Source organism: Urocampus carinirostris, chromosome 9, assembly GCF_059441175.1.
Source record: "Urocampus carinirostris isolate Australia breed hairy pipefish chromosome 9, RoL_Ucar_1.0, whole genome shotgun sequence".
In the NCBI taxonomy this organism is placed as follows: Eukaryota; Metazoa; Chordata; class Actinopteri; order Syngnathiformes; family Syngnathidae; genus Urocampus; species Urocampus carinirostris.
The window spans coordinates 31,159,115-31,176,195 of record NC_142357.1 but is presented as its reverse complement, the minus strand read 5'-3'; the positions used below and the strand labels follow the sequence as shown (position 1 = coordinate 31,176,195).

At 38.7% G+C, this 17,081-nt stretch overlaps 1 protein-coding gene across 1 annotated transcript; it reads left to right on the top strand.

Moving 5' to 3' along the window:
* The first annotated feature begins 950 nt into the window (after positions 1-950).
* On the top strand, positions 951-9,485 carry faf2 (Fas associated factor family member 2). The gene is made up of 11 exons (XM_088343491.1): positions 951-1,086; positions 1,711-1,779; positions 3,645-3,779; positions 3,859-3,935; positions 3,999-4,137; positions 4,211-4,296; positions 5,056-5,147; positions 5,228-5,405; positions 6,787-6,958; positions 8,630-8,773; positions 8,856-9,485. Exons 1-11 carry the CDS (start codon positions 1,024-1,026, stop codon positions 9,036-9,038), a joined length of 1,338 nt encoding a protein of 445 aa, XP_088199617.1. The 5' UTR covers positions 951-1,023; the 3' UTR covers positions 9,039-9,485.
* Positions 9,486-17,081: the final 7,596 nt, after the last annotated feature.

The window sequence follows — 17,081 nt, the reverse complement described above, 5'->3', positions numbered from 1 at the left end:
TTATTCATTCAATTTTTGGGATCCAATTCAAAAAAACACAATATGTAGAGTAAATAACAAAGGAAAACCTGTTATCTAATAGCAGGTGTTGAATAACTAAAATAAAATAGAATAAATACTTATAAGAAATTTGACTTGTGACATTTTCATAGTATAGTTTGATTTGGGCGGAACAGAGGCTAAGTGGTTGACACGTCCGTGGTAGAGTTCTGAGGTCATGGGATCAAATCCAGCTACCAGCCTTCCTGTGCGGAGTTTGCACGTTCTCCGAGAGGTTGTGTGGGTTTCCTCCGGTTTCCTCCCACATTCCAAAAACATGCATGTCAGGTTAATTGGCCGGTCCGAATTGTCCCTGGGTGTGAAACCAGTTCAGGGTGTCCCCTGCCCACTGCCCGAGGATAGCTGGGGTGGGCTCCAGCACCCCTGGGACGGACTTCAAACAAATTTGTGAGATGATTTGGGAAAAATATACACTATATAGAAAGGCAAAATTCATTAAATAATCAGGATTACTTTATCTAGACATTTAGTGTAATCTTAAGAGTTAGCCTTGGCATTTTATAAAAACTTTATAAAATACTTGAATAGAGACAAAAATAATATTTGTGTGCTTGCTTAGGTCGGGAATGATCTGTCTTTAAGCCTGTTAGTCTTTGTTTTAGGGGCTCTATAGTGTCCAAGTGAGAAGCGTCCTTAATTAGCTCCAGACCAGGCAAAGAACAACGGATATTTTTTTAGGATGTGTTGATGACTTTAAGGTTCCTCTGTCTGCTGCCGTGCACCCAACATACCAAACTGTGATACTCTATGTCAGTTTGCTCTCCACTGTGGTTCCTCAGAATTACCCCGGCAGTTTCTGGTTTAAAATTAATCAATTTAAAGAAGAAAAAAGTATAGATTTTTAAAGTTAAATCGTTTTGCGTTTGGGGGCAACATCATCCGAGCCGCTAGGTGTCAGTAGCGTGCAGGAAATTGTTGCTTTGACGTCGCGCTGATCCTCGCTTAGGTGATTGGCGAGCTAAGATGGCGGCGCCTGAGGAGCCAGAATTATCGCAGGCGCAGACCGAAAAACTCCTCCAATTTCAGGTAAAACATCCCCAATACACGACCCAAACTCGTTCATAATGCGGCATCCTATTATAGAAACTCCACATTAGCCACTTAATGGCACTGTTCTGCTTAATTATCAAGTGTTCGTCTTTTTTCCTCCTCCCTCTTCAACTTCGATGTTGGTCAACTTCAGTGCTAACGTTCAAGCTCAAGCTAGCATTAGCTTGCATATTTTATAAGTTTGCGGACTTTAAATTGGTTTAAATGGATTCGAATCACATACTTTTGATTGTGTCCTCGCCAGAGCTGTAATTGTAATATTGTTGAGTTGACTAAACATTCGTTTGGATTTGGTTTTCATAGATGCAGGCTTTGGTGTCACTACATCGCCCACTCCTTGTTTCGATCAATTGGAATGATCTAAATAATAATCCCTAACCTGTCACTTATATATTTATGTCGTGTCTCTGTATTTTTATTTTATTACGTTTAAAATGAACCATTGCAATCCACCATTTGATTCCTACTGGTACACTGGCAATTACAGAATTGAAATTACAGACTAGCAGTTCCTCAGCTAGCACAAATGTATGTTGTGGTTTTTAAAACCAATTTTTCATATTTTTCTCTCTCTGTTTTCATGCATTGTGTTTGTGATAGGACCTCACCGGGTTGGACTCAATCGATCAATGTCGGAGGACTTTAGAGCAACATAACTGGAATATTGAGGTAAGCTGCAAAACAATACACTTGGATGTCAGCACGAAACATTGCGTTGATGATATCAGTCAATCGTCCAATTGTGTGTGTTCTTTTAATTAACTTTGTACATTTTAGAGATGCACCAAGATGATAAATCGGGACAAAACTGAAAACGCAAAATGTGAAACGCTTTGATGGGAACCAAAAATTAAACACAACTACATGAATACATTGAATAATAACTTAAATACTATATTCCAATTATTTGCAAAAAAGGTACAATACAGAATGACAAATTACTGAAGGGCATTTTACTACATGCTAATGTTAAGTGTTTAATTTAATACATTTGAATAAAACAATAACAAAAAGGACACTTATGTATTTGAAAATTCTAACAAGGTGATACAAAAGGTGAGGGAAATAACAATTTAATTGTACTTATAGTAAGTGGCTGGTTATAATGAATAATAAACAGCTTGTAGCTGCTGCTCTCCTTCTTTTTAAATACAAATTTTAACTGTCAAAAGCCCCTTTTCATCCTCCAAAAACGTGCAATTAGAACCATACACAGGGTAGGATATCGGGATCATACTCATATTGTATTCCTGCAGTCCAAATTATTAAAATTGGATGATTTAGTAAAATTGTTCACTTCACAACTGCTATTTAAGGTCAACAAAAACACAGTGCCAGAAAACATACATAAATTACTCACTCCGAAAGAGGTACGTTATAACTTAAAGGGCTGTAGTAAATTCAAAATCCCAAAGGTGAGAACCACCAGGAAAAGTATGTGTGTGTCTGTGTGTGGAGTCAGACTTTGGAACAATTTACAAGACGAGATCAAACAATGTCCAACTATTCACTTGTTCAAATATAAATACAAAAAACATTACCAGCAGAATACAGAGATTAAGAAAATGGTGTACTAGTGATACTAAAAATTGGAAATACTGCGTTTACAACTGTAGTTAACCTTGTTGTTATTGTTATTATTATATCATAACTGTTATTATTGCTGTTTTTGTTATTATCATTGGTGTCACAATGATATTTAGTGACAAGTAGCATTATAACGTTAATAGATGGGTACTACGATGATTAGTGTATAAAATATGTGACTATCGTTATTATTATAATTATTGATATCCTACCTATGTAATATGTATATCTGTGAGATTTTGTTGTATTAGACACAAAAGAGAAGCTATCTCTAGAATGTAATTAATAGAGAAGATGAAAGGGTAGGAAAAATAAGCGTCTGCCTCTTACTACCCCTTTTCGAACATGTTAACATTATTTTTGTTGAGTCATTGTTTTTGTACTGTTTTTACTTTATAATGTTCGAAATAGTTTTCAGTCATTCATTCATTAACTTTGAACGTGACATGGGAATGGGAGTAGGAGGCAAGTGAGGATTTAGCATGGTGGTGCAGTACTACTGCAACAAATGAGTCACTTGCAATCTCGCCAAAGTAAACTCAGTCAGTAAACTACACATTACATAGCTTAGCGCTAGCCAATCGGCTCTAGGGACGAACGAATTGAAAGTTTCACACATAGTATGGAACAAATCAAAATTGCTCAACTGTTGTAAGTTAATCCTGTACTGTTAGCATGTAAAGATTAGCCAAAAATCTTGAAAGCAGAAGGACAAATGAACTTTTTTAAAAAATATCTTGTTGGTAAAAAGTACATTTCGACCTCCGTCCCCTTCCTTTTTGTGTGTTAAGTAAATAATCAGCATATGTATCGTTCAAAAACTCACCCCCAAGTAAAGCCAGCTGCACATGGTTCTCATCACTTTAGACGTGATGTCATCACAACATCATCTTAAAAGGTAGACCACTTTGCATTTAAATGAATGTTTTTCCCGGTTTTCTTTTTAGGCGGCAGTACAAGACCGACTCAATGAGGAGGAAGGAGTTCCCAGTGTGTTCACCCCCCCGCCTCCTCGACCGTTACAAGTCAACACAACAGACCACAGAGTATATAGTTATATCGTGTCCAGGCCACAACCCAGAGTATGTCATCAACAATTTAGATCCGATTTTTGTTATCAAAAGGTATCTTAAATGTTTGTCACCTGCTTTTGTGTTCCAGGGTTTGCTAGGATGGAGTTATTACTTGATAATGCTACCTTTCAGATTTACCTATTACACACTTCTGGACATATTTAGGTAAGAAAAAAAAGAATAAACATCATAGAAGTCTGACTTAAACACGTATCTTTTTTCCTGTAGGTTTGCCCTGCGCTTCGTGAGGCCGGACCCCCGAGGGCGTGTAACGGACCCCGTCGGGGACGTGGTTTCGTTTATTCGTTGTTTTGAGGAGAAGTACGGTCGCTCACATCCAGTTTTTTACCAGGGAGCCTACAGCCAGGTGAGCAAGAGATTCCTTTGATTGATTTAAGACGTCAGCGGTAACTTCGTTTGATTACAATTTCTCTCAACAGGCATTAAACGATGCCAAACGAGAGCTGCGCTACCTTTTAGTGTACCTTCATGGAGACGACCATCAAGACACTGATGAGTTTTGCCGGTCTGTAGCTTGATTTTTATGTCTGTTAATAATCCATTTAATAGTGTTAGAAGGTATACAGTAGACCCCCGGGGAAACAACACTAGGCAATTCTGAGGTGGAAAAAAAGTTAAAATTTTGTATGGATAGAAACCTATGGTAATAAGCTAATATTTTCCAAACCCCAAGTAAAAACATTGAATTAACAAAAAAGTGCAAAGTAAGTACTATTACGTAATATATCTGCATACGATTAAATAACATTATGAACAAATACACATAAAAGAACAAATGCATTTTATTTACCTTTGGTGTGATGTGACTTGAGCTGCTCGATAGGAGTAGCAGGTGGATGCAGTAAGGGGAGACACAGCTTTCCACCCTCGAAGATTGTCATGCTCTTTGAAGATTTTTTTGCCTTAATTGTCTCCTTATTTTTAATTTGATTTATGTGCCCTCTTCGTATTTCCTGAATAACAAGGGTAGGATTATGAAGTTCAGCCAATAGCCTTTTTGTATTGACAATATGCTGTCATGCCGACCAAAAGCAAACCAGCATTTTATGACTTCGACTAATAGCGGACAGGAGACAAACTCTCCAAAGGCACAAACAAAGAAAGGTTTGAATTTAAGGGCATGTAAAATCATTTGTTGTTGATACGGTATGTCGGGGAAAATGCAGTAAAGAAGGGCCATACAATCTTATTCCACACCATAAAGTAAAAACTTCTCATCCCAGAGTCTATTGTACTCATTTTTGACTCCATTCTCTCTCTGTAGGTCCACATTATGTACAGAGGAGGTGGTAGGTTTCATCAATACCCGAATGCTTTTCTGGGCCTGTTCAACAAGCAAGCCTGAAGGCTACAGAGGTAAACTGATTGGTTCCTCAACAATGACGTTCTTCTCAGCTTCTTCTCAATTGTTTTTGTTCTTATTCGTGCTTGTTCAGTTTCCCAAGCATTACGGGAGAACACTTATCCATTCCTGGCCATGATCATGCTGAAGGACCGAAAGATGACGGTCGTGGGCCGCCTGGAGGGTCTCATCCAGCCTGAGGACTTCATCAGTCAGCTTACCTTCATTATGGATGCCAACCAGACATACCTGATGTCGGAGCGCCTCGAACGGTAACTGGCACTAGTTAATTTCTTTAGGTGTAAAAAAATCGCGATTGATAATATTCTATTTAAATTATGCGAGTCCAGGGGTCATCAATGTAGTGCCTGCGGGCATCATGTAGGCCCCCAAACAACTCCCGGGTAGCTCACGAATAGCACAAATATCCTCATCAGCGTTGAGTCGGTGTGATTTGTAGATATGCGTATATACATGCTTTCCGAAAAATGAGCTCATTCTAAAAAGAAATATTCATACTTATATAAGATAACCTGTATTGTTTTTGTACTAAAAAAATAAACATTTCATAAAATGATATGCTCTAAAGATAAATAAAGTTAAGTGTAACTCACGTTTGGAAGATAAGCTTCAAGAGGTACTTCTCCGTGTTAGTGACCGAAAAAAAGCGATCCAGCCGTTTTCTCAACTGCATCAAGCTTTCTTATTCCACTTTCATTTCAAAAGAAACGACTCGCCTCTTTACACTTTACACCAACCATATTGAATGGATGCACGAGATATTAAACAAGGAAAATGTCAAAGTTCTTAGCGCACTGGAGATAGTATAGACATCGACAGTATAGCATGTTGAACTAGGAAGAGGAAGCGGATTTCTTCTTCGGGCTGGATGCTGGGTGACCTCTCACAGCCCCACACGCCTGGCACGTAGGAAAGAAGCACTACAGTAATGTCCTGTACTCGGAAAAAGGTGCACACGATACAAAATCTAACTTACAGCAATGTCCGGATATTTTTCGACATCTCGAAATGTTTTTTTCCTATCTACCATTTTTCGTAAGTCGAATGGTCGTAAGTAGGGGAGTTTCTGTATTAGAAGTAGGTACGTATTAACGTAGAAAGTTGTTTTTCATAAATTCATTTCTTCTGTAGCCCTTTGTACTAATCAGTAGCAAAATACCTCCCAGCTTTAAAAAAAGGTAGTACAATAACGTTGTAATAACAAGTTATTTCAGAAATTCATTCCAAATTGGTACTCATCAATGCTCATTTTAGTATCCAGACTGTCGGTTGTTCTCTGGTTATATATGGTACACTAGTGTCGACTACTGGACTCTTGGAGTAACAGCAGTTTTCTTCTTAAGAGAAGACATTGTCTAAGAATATTTTTTGACATAAAAATGGTGCTCTTAACTATTACTAGGCGGAAAAAAACTTCCTGAAAATGTTTTTTCAATGTTTGGCAGCTCTAAAGGTAAAATGGCAAATTATTTCAGAAATGCATATCAGACTGATAGCCCTTTGTACGAGTAGCACTAGGCTTAAAATGGTTAGGGACCCCTGTGCTAGTGTGATACACTTCCTGTTTGTTTTTTATGATCAAACACATTAGAGCGTGTTACTAAAATCAATGTGAATTCTGAACGTTTCCAGGGAGGAGAGGAGTGAAACCCAAGTGTTGAGGCAGCAGCAGGACGAGGCCTACCAAGCGTCTCTACGTGCCGATCAGGAGAAGGACCGAAAGAAGCGAGAGAAGGAAGAAAAAATAAGACAAGAGGAGGAGAAAGTCCGGCAGTGTGCGTTGGCCGAGGAACGAAGGCGACTGGTGAGTCAGTTTCTGAACCCGTCCCCTAAAACAGTTGTCTCATTATCACTAAAAGCCACATCAGCGCAATGGCTGCCCTTAAAGGGCCTGATGTAACCTATAAACGTAACAATGTAAATGGTATGTAAAATGAATTTAACTACAACTTCATGTAAAATAACTCGGATTTTACGAAATATTTAACTCACTTTTAAAAAATGTCACCACACAAATATGTTATTGAATACAGTGATGCCTCTACTTTCATGCTCTGAGAAATTCAAGATAGATTTCTCATCTTTATTTTTAGGTTCAATTACTACTTGATTGCGTTTTCAATAAACAGGACCGTGTTTTAAAACTATTGAGGTTGAACTTGGATAATTTTGGGAGGCCCGGACGTGAATGGATGGTGTTATGAGTGCACTGGAGGAAAGAGGTCTAAATGTAGTGGAACCTAGAGCTCTTGTTGGTGATAGGAATGAGTGGAGAGTTGTTGTAAAAGGATAGTGGGATGTTTGGATACGGCAGGGGTAAACCAGTGTAAGATGTCGGGCCCTGCTGTTGAACAGAAGAGTGTGTCTTGTCACCCTGACCCGAGACACAAGCCCGGTTTCTCGTGTCCCGTTTCTTCTGGAGGGACGAAAGCATGACCAACTTGGGTGCTGAGGTGCCTAACTTGTTTGGGTGTTTGGGCATTTGGGTTGGCCATAGTCCCAAAAATGTTGTGTGTGTGTTTTTGCTATTTGTTTTCCCTTTTTTATTTTCTTTGTTATTGTATGTGTTTGTCTTGCCGTCGGTCACCCCTCTTGAGGGATATGAACAAGGTAGATACATAGGGAACCAATTAATCGGTTTTCAGTTATTTCGTGTCAGAAAAACTGGTTCAAGATACGAGCTCAGTCCGGGAACAGGTTAGTGACGAATGTAGAGGTATCACTGTATAACGGAATCTTTGTGGACATTAAGGATTATTTATTTCTCAAATCTATTCATCGATGCGGATTTACGGGTGTGTAGTGGTGCTGGGAAATGTAGTTTTTGGTCAAAACACTTTGAGCCATTTAATTTTGGAAGCTAATGACATTTAAAGCCCTCGCAGGCCAGGTAAAATGAGGTAGCGACACATCCCGAGCAAAGAACATCATTAGGGACTCCTCTCCCCCCCATCATGGACTGTTCACTCTGCTAGCCTCTGGGAAGAGGTACTGCAGTGTGCGGTGCAGGACCACCAGGTTCTGCAACAGCTTTGTCCCCCTGGCCATTAGACTGTTAAATGGTCAATCAAACACATAGTAAGCCTTCACAGCTGCTAATCTGTACTCTTTTTTGCACTACTGGCAGTTCTCTTATACCTAGCCACTTCTTTGCACATCTGTTCTCCTCTGCACTATCGTACTCCAGTGTTATTGTTATTGTTTACCTGACTGCCCATTTTGCACATCTGGTTAGCTGCTCCTCTTGCACTCTTTGCACTACTATACATAGCTATAATTATTAGTATATTATTAGTACTTCAATACTCCAACTCAATACATTTTATTTATATCTGTACATTCAAGGAAACTGTGCGGGTCAGATGTATCGACATTTCGTTCTGTATACACGTGTACAAGAATGACAATAAAGTATATCTGAATCCGAAGTGCTGTAAAATAGCACTATTGGGACTTACGTTATGGTTTTTGCCAGAACCTGGAAGAGGAGAAGGAGAGGAAGTCTGAGTGTCTGCCGCCAGAACCGCTGGCGGACGATCCGGAAAGCGTCAAAATCATGTTCAAGTTGCCCAACGACACTCGCGTGGAGAGACGATTCCTTTTCAGGCAGTCGCTGACGGTGAGTGCCGGGTTCACGGGCGGGACCAACCATTTTATCAGCCGATAAAAAGACGACGCAGGGTTTTTCTTTCGGTTTCCAGGTCATCTACGACTTTCTGTTCTCATTGAAAGAAAGCCCGGAGAAGTTTCAGATCGTCACCAACTTCCCCCGCCGGGTGCTGCCCTGCCTTCCCACCGAGGAACAGCCCAACCCCCCGACGCTCAAAGAGGCAGGACTCAGCCGCTCCGAGGTCCTTTTTGTTCAGGATCTGACGGACGATTGAAAGAGAGAGAAAAAAAAACTAACGAAAAGACCTCACGCGAGTTCCGCGTGGGTTTTCCGATGTTCATCCGTACCTGACTCCGCCCCAACCCGACCTTTCTTTGTTTCGAATGGCCACTATGGGATCATTGAGTAAAATTCGGGTATCGCGTTCAAACTCCGTTCGGGCCTCCGTTGTGCACCTGCGTCGACAGGGTTCCCAATAGCCTGGAAAGTCTTGAATTTTATCAAATAAATATTTCTTGAAGTTCTTCCTTGAGCACTTTCCGTTTGCATAGCTCATCTCATGTTGGCTTTACCCACAATCCCTTGCAAAGGCTGGTAATTCTCCCTGTTGAAATGCACTAGTGCGGCGTCTCCTGGTTGAACTAGATGCATGACCAAAACTGAACCTTAGTGGTATCTGACTTTCTTTGCTTTTATAAATAAAAATTCATGTCAGACAGAAGACTGGTTTGAAATGCTTTTAAACAGATTCAACTATTACACAGAAATTGTATCACGTTTATTTGTATAGCCCTGAATGACTAAGTCTCAAAGGGCTGCACAAGATGGATGTCACTTAATTTCTTAACCCTGAAAAACTGAAATGTTTTATTAGCAATAAAGCTAGTGTTTGTGTCTGCACTAGTGTTGTTTATCGTTAACACTTTTCAATAAAACGATGGTGTCATTTTAACCATCAATTGAGTTGAGTAACATTTAAAATTAACCCTAGTAAGGATCCACACCAGTGTTTTATTAAAATGTTTCGAAGTATTTTAATTTTCTACTGAACTGTGTAAATTAACACAATATCGGTGTTACAAATAATTAAAATGTTACTTATAGACACAATTTTATAGAATTAACAGTTAAGTGTAAACTATGGTTAAAATCAATTGTTAAGTAAATATTGACACAAAACTAGATTCAATACCAATTCGGTGTTAAAACGATATATCAATGTGTTAATTCTTTACACTGGGCAGTGCAGATTTAACACTAGTTGAGTTCCAAAAACACTTCAACGTGTTTTATTTTACATTGAAAAGCTTAGATTTAACACTTCAAAGTGTTACTGTTGATTTGTAACACCAGTTAAGCTGTAAAACTGACATTTTTAAAGTGTTTTTTCTTTACACTGGACTGTGTTGATTTAACACCAATTGTGTGTGAATGTGTGAAGCACATTGTATAGTGCTTTGGGAAGTCTTCAGACCCTCGACTAGTACTATATAAATAAGACCATTAAAAAAAGTTGGAAATCAGTCAAGTCATGTTTATTTTATAGCCCTTAATCATAAAGGGTCAAATGTCTGCACAGACCACATATTATTGCAAACCACAGACTATTATGACACCATCCCCTCATCTAAAACCTACATGAGGGCAAAAAATACACATATAATCAGCATGAAATATAGGTTAGTCATATGCTCTAGAGCACAGGTGTCGAACAGGCGGCTCGCGGGCGAGATCAGGCCCGCTAAGGGATTGAATCCGGCCCGCGAGACAACACTCAGAGAAGCGCAAGAGAAAAACAAGCTGCAGGTTGAAATATGTCAACTTGATGTTGCCAAAGAAAGATGCCTCGAACATAGACACTGTACTTGTATTTCTTTTTCTCTCTCTCTCCCTTTTCCACCCCTTTTCTCCCACTCTGTCTCTTTCACTCTCTGTGTCTTTTAACTCCTTTTGCTCTAATTTCCTTTTTTCCTTTTCTCTCTCTTCGTGCTTTCTTTTCTCTTTTCTCTCCTTCTGTCTTTCCATTTCTCTTTGGATTTCTTTCTTCTGCTCACTTTCTTTCCCCCCTCTCTCACAACTTTTTATCTCTTGTTTCTCACCCTTTCTCCCCCTCTCTCTCTCTTTCTTTGTCCCGCCCTCTCTCCTTTTCCCTCCCTCCCTCTTTCTCTTATTTCTTTATCTCTCTTTTTCTTTCTCTTTAATCTACTAGTCCGGCCCCCGACAAAATGTTTGTTCTATCGTGTGGTCCTTGAGTTAAAATGAGTTTGAGACCCCTTCTATAGAGTATAGAAGTGTGTCTTTCAGATTTAATTTCGCCCTATGTTCCAGTCCGGGGCCTTCGCTCTGAAAACCCTGGTCTACTGGTGATCCCAAGAGCCAAGAAGAAATCCGCAGTTTCGAGAGCATTCTCCATTCGCGCCATGATGCTGTGGAATGCTCTTCCCCCCGAGATTCGATCTGCAACCTCAGTGGAAATGTTTCAATCTAGGCTTAAAACACACTTCTATTTTATGGCTTATGAATGACCTATATTTTATGTTGACAATATCTGTGTATTTGTTATTGCAACATCCATTTTGGCCTGGTCATCCTGGAAGGGGGATTACCTCATGTGCGGTCTCTTCTCAAGGTTTCTTCATTTTCCTCATGTTGAGGTTTTTGAGTTTTTCCTCGCCCTCATGTAGGTTTTAGATCAAGGGATGGTGTCATAATAATCTGTAGTTTGCAATAATCTGTGGTCTGTGAAGCCCTTTGAGACTCTTTGTGATTAAGGGCGTCACAAATAAACATGACTTGACTAGTGTTTGAGCAACACTTGTTCAAGTAAATTTTTTTTTTATTTTGAATATGTTGAATCAACAAGTGAAGACTAATCGTTTTTTATACCACCAATTTGTCTGTGAACAAATCTTGAACTAGTGCTCAATTTCGATTTAAAGTAAATGTGGGAACCCTGTAATAAATGAGTGACATGTACATAAATCTCCATAGAAATGAGCAATCCCCCTACTCCGAATTTTATCGCGTTTACGGCCACTTTCTTCCTCCATGTGGCATGCTCTGCAAGTCCGCCGTTGCGTTTCTCGTACCATTCGAATAAACACGTGCTTTCCCCGCCTCCAAATCTAAAAAATAAAAACGTAGCAATTTAAATGTGGGTTTATTGAACATTTTTTGTGGCATCACAGCTTGAAACGAGACGAGCGTGGTAACTGTTATACGTAATACATTTATTAGTGAAACAAACCTTTCTCCAATCAGCCACAAAAAATATGATTGCACTACTTGGTAAAGCATAACTAGCAACTTTTTTTGTCCATTTTAAAAAAAGTACAAATCTTAAAAAGTTCAAACAGTATACAGATGCATATAATACACTAACTAGTTCATGTTAAATGCTACAAACAATGATTCCGATGGAATGAGAAATTAAACCGGCCGTTTTCCTCTATTTAATATATATATATGTGTGTAAATATATATATATATATTTTAATATATATATATTAGTTAACAATCCTCCCACCCCCGCCCCCATTGCAATACAAACATGTAAAAATGAGGTAACTGTACAGTGCCAAGCAAAAGCATTGCCCAAAAAAACAAAAACTTTGCCATATAGCCACATTTCGGGCTAAAAGCTAAAAAAAAAAAAAAAAAAAAATTCAAAGAATCAACAACATACGAGACACAATAGTGACGTGGAACCAAATGATTTCTACATATATTTAAAAAAACAAAACTAAAAAGTAGGTGTTGCAAAGATATTGCCTTCCTGTTCTGACAACTCAGAAATTCCCTGATGACTTCTGAATGATCCAATGTCAACCTAAATGACTAACAAAGACAAATAGGGTCTCTGTTTAAATGCACCTGCTATGTGATGGGCTCGGAGGGTTGTGAAATGAGATACTGAAATACTGAAAGAATTATAAAGACCAAAGAACACAGCAGGCAGGTCCGGGATAAAATTGAAGAAAAGCTCAATGCAAGAATGGGATTGAAGATTTCACAACATTTACCCATATCCCGGAGCATTGTGGGAGTAATATCAGAATGGAGGAAGCATAAAACCACTCCAAACATACTAAGACCTGGCCGTCACTCTTTTTTTTCCCCAAACAAGGAGAAATCTAATCAGAGAAGAAACTGAGAGGCCCACGATGACATTAGATGAACTGTATGTGTACACAGCTGAGGTGGGACAATCTGTGCATAAGACAACTATTGGTCGTTCTCTGAATAAATCTGCCCTTTATGAAAGAGTGGCAAGAAGAAAGCCCTTTCTGAATGAAAACCACGATAAGGCCCGTTAAGCGTTTGCAAGAAGCCACATGGGATTCACAGACAACATGTGAAACAAGATGTTATAGTCAAAGGAGACTAAAATTGAAGTTTTTAAGCTGAATGCAAAGCGTTTGTTAAAGAGTAACACTGCACATTACCCTAAAAACACCATTCCACTGTTAAACATGGTGGTGGCAGCATCATGCTCTGGGGTTGCTTTTCTCCAAAAAGAACCGGGAAGATTGTTAGAGCTGACGGGAAGATGGATTGAGCAGAAAGACTTTTGGAGTATGCAAGCGACCTGAGAATGCCTCAGGTTCACCTCCCAACAGTACAACGATCCTAAACATAAATCAAAATCTACAACGGAATGCTTTAAAACTAACAATATAAAGGTGTTAGAATGGCCAAGTCAAAGTCCACACCTCAATCCTATACAGCATTTGGGGAAAGATCTGAACAAAATTCTGGGGACAAACGATCACCATCAAACCTTAAGGAACTTTAGCAGTTTTGTAAAGAAGAATGGGCAAATATTTCTGTTTCAAGATGTGCATAACCTATAGAAACAACGCCAAAGACCTGTGGCTGTGATCGTAGCAAAAGGACATTGTACAAAGTAATAACACCAAAGGGGCCCAATATTTTTGCAACAACTACTTTTACATTTTTCATTAGTCAGCACAATATAAAATGTTAAATACATTTGGTTCCTTTTCACAATTATGAATATTTAGTTGTTTTTTTTTTTTTATCTTAGTTTGAAGCCTGAACTGTTGCAATACGTCATTACATTTTTGAGGGGCCACTACTTTTGCAAGTCACTGTAAATGTGCAAGTACCAAAAGCAAAAAAACAAAAAAAAATATCTGGCTAACACCACACGTGCCCCTGGCTTTGTTGGTGGGTGGGCTAAAAACCCTTTTAATGACCGGGGAGGGTAAGAACAGTAAACCACGACCCCACCACAGCAACAAAATGAAGTTCAAAATCATTGGTAAACAAACCATGGCATCCACAAAGCAATCACAAATTCCAGCTGCTTAAAGGAACACGTTTTTTTGCGCCGGACAAGCTGTGAGATTATTGAACAGAAAGACTACAAGACTCTATTTTGTGTTGTCTTCATTAAAAAATTAGTAAGTGGCGTTGTTAAGTAAAGATACATTGGTACTGGACCGACTTTAGTAGGAACTTAAATACAGCCGAGCTACTCTTGACAGGTCGGGAAATTTCTTCTTAGATACCAAAGTATTCTGAATATCTGCATTGATACAAATTGCTATTACAGCAAATTATTTGGAGAGCATGTTTCTCTCGTAAATCAAACATTGCTGATTGCTGGGCCGAGTAGGATGAGCGGCCATCTTGGCTACTCTTGCCCAATGGGGAGAAAAAAAATTGCGATACAGTGAACTCGACCGACTATATTCGAAACAAAACGGAAATTCGAATACGGCTAAATGCGTGGCTACTCTTGCCGAGAAGTGAGAACAATTGAGATACAGTGATACCTCGGTATTCAAACTACTTCATTCGTGAAAATCGCTATTAGAGAATTTTTTTTTTTTTTCGTTTTTGGCAGCTGATCACTGACCCTGATTGGATTCAGATCGCGTAACAAGGTATCAGTGTCATTTTATGCATATTTTAGGATTTCATTTTCTGTTCTTTTTATTAGCGAAGGGAGTTAAATAATACCTTTCAACTTCATCCTATCCACAAATTTTAAAATGGCCGTGTGTTGCTTTTCATTTTGGCAACAACAGTTATATTTGTCAACACATTTTGGACCAGGCGGTAACTAAAATCCTTTAATAAACCAAAAACATTTCTTTCAGATTGCGAAGGAACCAATTAAAATAAATACCATTACTTCCAATGGAAATACGTGTTTCGGTATTCGAAACATTTGGTGTTCTGACACAATTACCCAACAGAACGCGTAGGAACGTATTAAAACAAATACCATTACTTCCAATAGGAATGAATGTTTCGGTATTCAAACGATTTGGTGGTCTAACATCGGGTATCACTGTATCCCCCCAAAATAAATGCTAATAACACATGACCGTTTACATTTTAAGATATAGACACACTGAGAGCCTGAGAGGCGAGGTACAGAACCACAAACAGAATAAGTCCGACAAAACTTTCCCCAAAACCTTAAACGAGAATTCGGAATTCTCCACCGGGTTATTAGTACGACATGCTTTAAAAACACGGGAGATCCGTGACAAAACTATTGCATTCGCGCGAGTGGAGTTAGCTAAAAGCGGAACATCTAGCACCTTGTCACTATGGCTTTTTGATCAAAACTACAGTAGTCTCAGAGCAGGTTTTCAGTCATAAGGGCAGGGAACAGTAACACGTGGACCGAAAAATAAAAACAAATAACCACGGCGCAATAAAATCTTGTAGTCATTCGGTTGGATTAGAAACGTGTGCAGTACGATGCGTGGCAGTTATCAGCTGAGCGAAACCATCCCGACCTCCACAAGCATGCATATTGTGCACTGTTAAAATAGGTCCCCAGCATCGGAAGCTTAACCTTCGTCTTTTTGTTACGTTATATCCCCCCCCCCTGTTAAGCATGCAAACACCTGGAGTGGTTAGGAGTGTGCGTACATTGAGAAGTTGGACCAGAGCAAATAGTCAAACCGGTTTGTAAAATGCCTTTTTTTTTTTTTTCAAAAACATGCTTTGTTTATTTTAAAGGGACAGTTTGTTATATTTGACCACTAGATGTCGCTGTATTGTGTAGTGCCACTGGATAAGAACACGAACCACGGTGGCTCAAAGTGAACAATGTACACTCTTTGTTTTTTGTCCGGCCTTTCCGAGGTTTGTTTTTGGTTTTCCAGGTACCCATAGAATCAAGATTGCTGGCAATCATGTCAGCTCCCTCTAGGAGAGGCTTGTTTTATGGAAAATATATACACATTTCCCGACATTATATGATTTTAAACAATACCCATTCATATAAAAATGTATATTTTTGCCTGTTTTGGATCAATAGTTTTTACCACCAGGAGGCGCTAAATAATACATGAATGTTTTTGACCTACGAATATTTAAAAAGAATTGCATGTTTATAGTATGAGAGTTCAAGTATTTTTGCTTCTTTTTTGGATCGATATTTTTTTTCTCAAATACTTTTTTGCAACAACCAACAACTACTATAAAAGGATACATTATTATATAATGGTTCATAAATTTTGTTTCTTTTTAAATCAAGTTTTTCGAGAAATGAAGTTTTTGTACTACCAAGGGGCACTGAATAATACTTCTAGACTTACAAGTATTTAAAAGAATACCATCCTATGATAATTCATATATATATTTGCTTTCTTCATGTGAATATTGTTTATTCAAACGAAATTCTATTTCGACCACCAGGAGGCGCTAAATAATACCTACTGCTCTCAATCTACCAGTAAAAATCCACGTTTATAAATTTTATGTATTGCCCTTTTTTCAGTTTTTTTTTCTCAAAGAATCAAGTTTTTTTTTGTAACTAGGAGGCGCAAAATAATACATAATTGTTCTCAATCCATGAGTATTTTCAAAAATACGTTTATATGATTTTTTTTAAAAAGTATTCAAAAATACATGAACTAATCGGCAGTAGCTCAGGAGGTAGAGCGCTCGTCTTGGGATCAAGGGATCCCAGTTCGAATCCCGGCTCGTCCGTGTTACATGTCGAAGTGTCCTTGGGTAAGACACTGAACCCCTAATACCCCCAATAAGGAGGTTAGCGCCTTACATGGCTGCAAGGCCGCTATTGGGAAATGTGGAGCACATTGTAAAGCGCTTTGGGAAGTCATTGACTGGAAAAGCGCTATATAAATGCAGATCATTTCTTTTCATAATAGTTTTTTTCAAATTACGTTTATTTTACTACCAGGATGTGTTAAAGAATACACTATTATTCTGAGCTTAACAGTAAACAGATCCTTCAATAGTTTAGCGCCAACTAGTGGTAAAAACAAAACATCTAAAAATAATTAGCAAATACGTGAAATGTTAA